General features: G+C 38.6%; 1 protein-coding gene across 1 annotated transcript; it reads right to left on the reverse strand.

Annotated features, from left to right (window-relative positions):
- Nucleotides 1–187: 187 nt before the first annotated feature.
- LOC122044362 (40S ribosomal protein S30) lies at nucleotides 188–855 on the reverse strand. The gene is made up of 3 exons (XM_042604861.1): nucleotides 697–855; nucleotides 479–616; nucleotides 188–396 (listed from the first exon to the last, which is right to left on the reverse strand). Exons 1-3 carry the CDS (start codon nucleotides 698–700, stop codon nucleotides 350–352), a joined length of 189 nt encoding a protein of 62 aa, XP_042460795.1. The 5' UTR covers nucleotides 701–855; the 3' UTR covers nucleotides 188–349.
- Nucleotides 856–9,592: the final 8,737 nt, after the last annotated feature.

The following is a 9,592-nucleotide window of genomic DNA, read 5'->3' on the forward strand; positions in this document are numbered from 1 at the left end:
CATTAAGGTGTTACTGGAAAGTTTTAATACAAAGTGGAATCAAGTGTAATCTCATGATCAAGCAAATAGTAGATCTGTTTCCAGGTTAACTATGAACATGAGTGAGATCCGAGACAAAAGAATCACACAGAGAGATTGCATTTATCATAAAATTAGGCATCAGAACAGCATAGCAATAACATCAATGTAAAGAAGAATTCCACGATTCAATTCATATCCCACTTAATTACTGTAATCAAAGACAAACAGGAAAAACAAAGACAGATCAAAAGGTTAAAGTACGTAGACAGGAAATGGTACGCAAAATGATAAAGGAGGCACTTTGGTACCACCGTGACCACCAGAATCTTTACTTCTCCGACGAGTTTGGGCCCCTCTTCTTCCCGAATCCAACAACTGCAAAGAAGAAGAAACGATCAGAGAATTGTCCGGTGCGAAAGGAGAGCTACGGGAAGAAAAAAAATAAAAAAATCAATACCGGCGGTGACGAAACGACGATTGTACTGCATGCGTTTGTGGGCCCTTCCGCGGGGCTTCTTCTTCTTGTCCTGCTTCGCCACCTTCGGCGTCTGCCCTCGAACCTTCCCGGCGCGAGCCAAAGAACCGTGCACCTTACCTGACGCCGATCAGAACGAAGACGACGAATTGGATACCAATACAAAATTGTATCAGCAAAGGGAGATCTCGATTACTAACCCATGTCGACGTGTAGCGAACGAGGGCCGGAGAAGGAAGCGAGCTCTGTTTGTTCTCTCTCTGAGGGGCGGCTAGGGTTTTTTGAGGTTACGGCAATGGGTCCTTTAATAGGGACAGAACTCCACGTGTATCGTTTCTGAGAATTTGAAATTAAAATCGAGACAACGATCGAAATTTATTTCTCCTTCAAAAAATTACAATTCACAATCGTAAAAAATCACAAAAGAGGGAATAAATATTTTAGTGTTGCTCAAATATGTTTAAACTTCTACACTCAAGGTTTTTTAATAGACTTGGTAAAGTTGTGATGATAATAAACGGATACCTTTATTTGGCCCCATCGTCTTTCCTATTCAGTACGTCCATTATGGACTTTACAACGCATACTGACTCAGCATTTCTTTTTTATGTCACTTTGCTCAGTCATAAAGCATTCTTTATAGCTATTTGAAAAGACGGCTCCTCGGGGCTCAATTCCTTTCTTTTTACACGTGTTTGGATTTTGGGCTTACCACTTGCTTCCGAGTTATGATGGAATTTCCTATATGACACGATAGATATCTCGTAAGGCATTAGATGACCTCTAGAGATCTTTTCTCGTTTCTTGAATTATTGAGAGTTTCTCGATCCAATAATTGTCTCTTATTCCTCCCAGATGTCATCTTGGTTAAAATCATACTCCTTCATTTGCTGAATGAGTTCCAACTCATTAATAGCTAAGGATGCATTTCTAATAGCTTGATCTTCAATATCTCTCATCCTTCGTTGCTAATTGATGCGGAAATTTTTGTCACAATGGAAACTATGAGCGCCTTAAAAATTCACTTCCTGGATAAGGAGGAAATTACACTGAGGACAGATTGCCAAGTCATCATTAGCTTTCATAATAAGTCTATCAGAAACAAACCTTCCAGAGTTAGATGGATTGATTTTACAGACTTTATTACGGGCACCGGAGTAAAGGTAAATTTTGAATATATTGATGGTAAATTAAATGTTTTCGCTGACAATTTATCCAGGCTGATGGAAGATTCAAAGACATTGACAGTACTAACAAAAGAAGAGATAGGAGGATCTGCTCAATTTCCGTTACTAACTGAATACGAAGACTTAATACATGAGGCTGCCAAAAATATACTCCTTCCCGAAGAACATCATAAGCGGCGAAGGATGAGAGACATTGAAGATCAAGCTATTAAAAATGCATCCTTAGCTATTAATGAGTTGGAACTCATTCAGCAAATGAAGGAGTATGATTTTAACCACAGAAGACATCTGGGAGGAACAAGAGACAATTATTGGATCGAGAAACTCTCAATAATTCATGAAACGAGAAAAGATCTTTGGAGGTCATCCAATGCCTTACGAGACATCTATTGTGTTATACAGGAAACTCCACCATAACTCGGAAGCAAGTGGTAAGCCCGAAATCCAAACACGTGTAAAAAGAAAGGATTGAGCCTCGGGGAGCCGCCCTTTCAAATAGCTGTAAAGAATGATTTATGACTCAGCAAAGTGACATAAAGAAGAAATGCTGAGTCAGTATGCGTTGTAAAGTCTATAATGATCGACAAATGTGCTGAATAAGAAGGATGATGGGGTCAAATAAGGGTACCCACTTCTTATCATCATAACTTTGCTGAGTCTATTAAAGGACCTTGAGTGTAAAGGTTTAAACACACTTAAGCAACACTAAGGTGTTTATTTCCTCTTTTGTGATCTTTTTCGGTTGTGAGATGTAATTTTCTGAAGGAGAAATAAATTTCGAGCGTCGTCTCGAGTTTAATTTCAAATTCTCATAACAATCCTTTTCTGGTATAAGAGCTTGAGTGCAAAGTAACTAAAGCTCATGGCCGACTAGAAATATAAATTCAAGGTGAAGGTAAGGGTTGTATATCATTCATTTATGTGTTCATTATCTCTCTTATGATTCAAGGAGTTAATCGCTAGGCTGAAAGGTGGAGACTGTTGGTGCAGGAAGCATCTGACGATCGAACCTAAGTTTTGATAATGGCAAAGGGATTCAAAGTTAAGATTCTCTGTTATCTAACATGTTGAATGAGTGTTTCAGGTGAAGCTTCAGATTTAGTCTTTTGTTGTCGGTAATCTTTTACTTCTTGAATTGTAATTAGTTTGTAATTTTTACGAGCTTATAGTTGTTGCGGCCTTCGAGTAGGAGTCGCCTTAAGCTCCGAACGAAGTAAATTCCTCTGTGTTTGTGTGTTTGCTTTTTTATTCCGCTGCGTCTTAATTACTCGAGTGTTTCACAAATTGAACGATTTAGCCACGAGTGCTATTCACCCCCCCTTTAGCACGTCTCGATCCAACAGAGACTCGATAAGCATCCTTGGTCTGGATTTTCGCAAGGGTAGTAAGTGCGTAAGACGGTAAGCCGGAAAGCCTTATTTGAGGATACTCCTTGCTAAAGAATGAAGATATATCAAATAGCATATGATAAGGTGACTGAATTCATTAACTGATTGCAAAAGACTGCAGTGTGCGTAAGTCTTATAGTAAGAAGTCGTTACCCCTCAGGTGAGCAAGAAAGTTTTATGAATTCCTAAGCTGTAAATGTGTTCATTTGATGTATCATGTCTGAAAAATTTGAACGAAGCATAAATGAGTGGTACAACAAATCCTGAACCGTAAACCTTGAATATTTAGACCTTGCTGAAATACCAAAACCCAAAACCTCAGAACTAGTACATAATATTGGAGTAGTTTATGATAGGATTTAATTACTATCAAAAGTTTCCTTAAAACACTTTTATGCTCTAGAGGAAGAAAACCAAGCTTTGCGAAAGGAGGTAGTTCAGCTACAAGTCTCTGCTTGTAATCTTGAGAAGGAATTAGTAGATCATAGGTCACTAACTAGAGCGGAAGTCCTAAACTTGATCATAGAAGTGTTTAAGCAACCAAAACCAGTTGAAGAAGAAGTTATTAGGCAAATTAAGGAGCTAAATATTAGCATCAAAAGGGTTGAAAGATTGGTAGAAAAGATCAAAACCCTTATAGGTTAATGAGTGAAGATTGAGCAAAACAATCAGAAGACCCGAACTATTTAAAAGAGTAAGGCTACATAATTACTAGAAGCCTCATCCGTTGGATTTGCAAAACCTGCAGATTTTAAAACAACATTTGACACTCACAGAACCCTGATAAAGCAAAACAATACGATCATTTCCCTTCTTATTGTGTTAAGTAATCAAGTTCTGAAACTACAGGAGCAGGTGCAGGCTCTAAAAAGTAATATTTCAACATCTACAAGGCAGGACAACACTAAGGAACTTGAAGCTTCAATTGAAAAGCTTACAAAGAAGCTAAGCGGATTATCCTTGGGAACAGAATCTGTAATTCCTAAGAAGCGAGGCTCAATTCTAGTCCATCGCAATCCATCAGATATTCTCGAACAAGAGAAAAAGAAATGAGTACTACAAGGCCTCTAGCAGTATCTCAAACAACAACTCAAGTACCCAACGCGAAAGATCAAATCAGACATTATCGAACCAATCGAAGAAGACTTTATAATATGCAAATAAGATTAATGCCCGGCCAAAGGCATTTTAGACGAACTATAAAGAGCCAAATAAGCCCTGAAGAGCAATTGGACATATCGAGATCCAGAAGAGCTAGAATGGTGCCAGCGGAGATATTATACTCAGTAGGATTTAGACCTACTCAACACAGGGGTTACCAGCACTATTCTGAAGAAGATGTTCTTTGTATTGAAGAAAATCAAATGGATTTACCACTTGTTACAAATCAAAGCCATCATGCATTACAAGAGGTTGGATTTCACCATATTCATATGGGTCACGTAATGATAAGGGTCTATGCTTTACATAGATGAGACACAGGAGCAATGATATTAATTGTCCTTCAAGACACCAGACGGCGAGGGGATAGATCCATTATTGCTACTATGGAAATTGACCTTACCCGAGGAACCCAAATGATATATGTGATACCAAACTTAATGATGAATATACAGGACTTCTCAAATTATGTGGAAATTTCTATTCAGACCCATGGATATACTGAATGGCAAAGGGGTTCAAGCAATTTATTAATTACACGAATGATGCTTGGACAGTTAACTAACGGGTTAATTCTCAATTTAGTCCCTCGTTATTTAACGTGGTGTTGATTTCGTCCCTAATTTTTCAATTGACCAAATTTAATCCTCCAAGAGTGTCAACGTAGACACTCCTCTAATGATATCCACACGAACAAGGAGTGTCTCCCACACTCAAAGGATGGAGAAGAGAGCCCCAAGTGTGCTAGCACTTTCTCTAGGGCTCTCGGATGGGAAATGGAAAGGAAGAAAAGAAGAAGGTACAAAAGAAATCTTATACACTCACTAGTAGTATCCTTCCTTTGTGACCTTCACCTTTCCTTTGCTCTTGGATTCAGTCAACCACCTTCTCATCCATGGAAGTCCACGGCAACAGCAGCAAGAAGGAGGAAGAAAACTAGGAAGAAGATGATCCAATTACCACACATTAATTCACACTAAATGAAACCAATTCCACCTTTAGTGTGGCCGGCCACACACAATGTAACCCCCTCATTAATGTGGCCGGCCACATTAAAACCAAAGGGGAGAGTGTAACCCCCATGAGGTGGCATACCTCATGAGGTGGAGGTGATGTGGCAAGGATGAGTCATCCTTATGATGTGGCAATACATCAAGTCAAACTTGATGTTTCAACTTCTACTTGGTCAAGTCAAACTTGACCAATTGTCTTCCTTGTTGAGTTAAATCCAACCTTTGATTCAAGTCAATTTCAATTTAATGAATCTCAATTCATTAATATAAATTGACTCAATGAATCAAATTTAAATTAGACTCATTCAACAATTGAATCTAATTGAGTCTAACTCAATAAGTCTAATTCGAATCCAATCTTTGGTGCATCATATGAACCTAATCCAATTGGTTCATCATATGAACCTAATCTCCATTCACTTGTTCTTTGTGTGTGACCCAATAGGTTCTTGGCAATGTTTCTAAACTCCTTTAGAAACATAAGCAATGAGCGGCATCTAGCAATACATCATTGCTACCCAAGTTACAAGAAATGTCGAGATCCAACATCACCTTGTGACTACTAATTGTGACTCCTCACAATATATGACAAGTGTCCTTCTATCCTAGACATCTAGATTGATCAATATGAGGCATAGACCGTGTCATCCTCTAAATCTTGAACTCCAAGTAGACTCACTCAATCAAATGAGCTCAACATCTAATGTTGACTCATTTGGGCATGGCCATGCACTTAGTGGTCTCACTCTATCAAGAATAGCGATGTCGCTCCCGTCATATGGGAGGGATAGATCCCATCTATTTGACGAAATCAAAGTACATAACTCCTATGTAGGGATCCATGGTGACTTCAGGTCTAAGGACTAATAGTCATACTAATAGCCACATGAGAAAGTATATGACATTCATATAACGATCCATGATACTTTCTCATGGCGGGTCATTCAAGATACATTCTCTGTGTCAGATTGATATCTCTATATCCATGACTTGTGAGATCAAGTCATCGAGCTGACCTACATGCTAGTCTTATTGTATTAACATTGTCCCCGAATGCTAATACTGACTAGGAATGATTTAGAGTAGTGTTCCTATATCATCTCACTATCGATTCAACTAATCGATTGATATAGGTATACTCAAGGACGCTATTATACTTAGTCTATTTGGCACTAATATAAATAAGTATAATAACCAAACAAATGCCTTTATTAATATAAAAGAATATGATATACATGAGTCCATACAATCATCAAATGATTGGCTCTAGGCTCTAACTAACATCCTTTGAGGTAAAAAAAAATGACTGACTTCGTCGTTACAGACTTCGATACGGTCAGTGTTTCTTCTTTGCGGCTTATAAACCAACAAAGGAAACAAGTTTCTAAATCTCGAACTCAATCAATGTCAGGATTAGGGAAATAGCGCAAGAATAAAAGCAACTAATCATTTCCACCGGTTAAATAAGTCTTCCCGTCTATTTTAACTGGGATTTGGACGGAAGGATTGATTTGGGAAAACATTCAAAAATTGGAGGATTAAATTTGATTAATTGAAAAATTAGGGACGAAATCGGTACTACGTCAAATAATGAGGGACTAAATTAGGAATTATCCAGCAAGACATAGGTTACTTTCACCGGTTAAACAAGTCTTTCCGTTTATTTTAACGGGGATTTAGACGGAAGGATCAATTTGGGAAAACGTTCAAAAATTGGAGGATTAAATTTGATCAATTGAAAAATTAGGGACGAAATCAGCACCACATTAAATAACGAGGGACTAAATTGAGAATTAACCCGTTAACTAACACTAGCTTTACAAATTTTGCCTATAATGTCCAAAATGTTGCAGACTATCTGGCCAGCAGAGGTATCATCGCCATACGAGGAACAAGATTTAATACTGAAGAGCTATGACAACAAAGATGGATCCTTCGACCATCAACAAGGCAAAGTCTGGTAGCACCAACAAGGGTATTAAGTAGGACACTACTTGATGGAAGTGTCTCAATGGAGTTTCAAGGTTACACTCCTATGTCAGAAAACACCAAGGAGAGTAATGTTGTAAGAGAAGATCAAGATGATATGGAGGTCACCTCTCCCGATGGTGAAATATTGGCAATGATGACGGAAGAACTCCAGACGACGCTTTATGTTATGAAGCTGGACCAAAATGCAATACTCCTGGAGCGAAAGCTTTAGGAGTCGCGGGGTATGATTTATCACTAATTCATACATATATTATTGAAACAGGAGAACGAGAATTAATCTCAACAGGACTAGCAATCGCAATACCAAAAGGGTATTATGGAAGGATAACCCCACGCTCAGGAGTTGCATGGCAGAAAGGCATACAAATTGGGGCAGGAGTTATTGATAACGACTTCCGAGGCGGAGTAAAAATTCTTGTTTTTAATATGACTTATGGAAATATAGTCTTGAATAAAGGGGAAGCAATAGCACAACTAATCTTGGAGAAGATAGCAACCCCTGAAGTCATACAAATGGTGGAATTACCACAAACTGTACGAGGAGCTGGAAGTTTTGGTTCCACCACAGAACAGAATATGAACCAAAGGACCATGGTAACTAATCCAATTGATGCTTCGCAGGTTCAAATAGGAACCCTAGAATGGGAAAACTTGATGAATAAACTTGTGCCTTTAAATAGTACTCCCTCAACAAGTCAGCAACAATTACATGTTTTGACCACTGATGAGCCAGACGAATGGATTAATCCATTCTATACGGAAGGTGGTGGGTATGAGTCATCTAACTCTTCCTTTAATTCTGCTGAATCTGATGATAATGCACAGATGATAGCTCATATTGACCTAGAAGAAGGGCTAGAACTGGATTATCCTATTCAGAAGCAGAGTGAAGGTATCTTTGCCTCATCATCTGCAATTTACAGATATAATCCACCAGAAGATACAATGATGGGACCACCACAATATGCACCAGTAACAGAACAACCATCTACTCAAAATCCCTATCAAAATCCAGGGTTTATTGGTGCAAAGATTGGGAAGATAAAGAGAGAATATAGCGAGCCATGGACTCTGCCGTCTACCCAACAACAAACTGATGCGTTACTTGTACTTCCCGATAACATTGGGCTTTATAATGACGTTATATCCAGGTGGGAATCTATAAAAACAAACGTGGTCGACTCAAAGTTATGGTCAGATAAGCGGACTAAAGTCCATTTCATTGAAAATCTATTGGGTGAAATTGAGAAGAATACATTTATCCAGTGGCGAATGATGTATCCGGATCAATATGATAAATTGATTAACTCGACAGATGAGACCCAGAATGTTGTCTCAAATAAGACGCATCATTACACTGGAAGATCCCGCCTCAGGCTCGACGGCTGAGCAAAACCAGACCTACCTGGACCTAGAGCATCTAGTATGCCACAATACAAGGATCTTATAACTTATATTAACCAATATAAAGATCTTGCAGCCAGAATAGGGAGGATGTTCATCAATGAAGAACTCTCTAGCAAATTTTATAGAAAGATGCCGCCACTAATTGGGAATTACCTGGAAGGAAAGTTCCAGGAGAAATTCAAGAGAAATACCATTGGTATATTACCCCAAATCCACCATGCCTATCAAGAGCTTACTGAGATGTGCAAGCAGACATCCTTGCAACGAAGTCTGAAGGACTTACAGTTTTGTTCCCAAATACCTATGCCAGGCTATTACCAAAGCAGAAAAAGGTATGGCCTAAGGAAAGCTCATAGCTATAAAGGAAAACCTCATAAATCTCATGTGAGGGTAATAAAGAAAAGACATCAAAATGACAGAGCCAAAGTTAAAAAATGCAAGTATTTTATATACGGAGAAGAGGGACACTTTGCAAGAGAATGCAGAAACAAGATAGGAAACAAAGAAAGAATTGTAATGCTTAAAGAGTTAGATCTCCCGGAAGATTATGATGTTCTCTCTGTGGATCAAGAGGAAAGTGACAACGAAGCAATATGTAGTATTTCAGAGGGAGAATACAATACAGAGCAACATTGTAATGCAGCTACAAGCATTTTGCCAGAAAGCGTGTTTGTACTAATAGGAGAATCGCAAGGGTGGCAGGTGCAAATTGATATTCCCGAAGAGCAATACCTTTGTGGGCACAACTGGGAAATAAATAAAGAAGTCAGCACTACTAAAATCAGATGTCAAGGCTGTGGGCGAAATACGAGTATAAGGTCAAGAGTTCATTGCTTATTATGCTCACTAACAACTTGCTCAATGTGTGTAGATTATTATTGGGGAATTGAAGTAGTCATTGCACCCCCACCACCCATGCCTTATGAAGAAAAGAACCTAGTATCTGAG

The sequence above is a fragment of the Zingiber officinale genome, chromosome 2A (assembly GCF_018446385.1).
Source record: "Zingiber officinale cultivar Zhangliang chromosome 2A, Zo_v1.1, whole genome shotgun sequence".
Lineage (NCBI taxonomy): Eukaryota > Viridiplantae > Streptophyta > Magnoliopsida > Zingiberales > Zingiberaceae > Zingiber > Zingiber officinale.

Bases quoted from the DNA above. Each gene is read 5' to 3' on its own strand.
- LOC122044362 (XM_042604861.1), bottom strand. The intron at 397-478 runs GTATTGATTTTT...TCTTCTTTGCAG, and splicing joins TCGTCGTTTCGTCACCGCCG to TTGTTGGATTCGGGAAGAAG.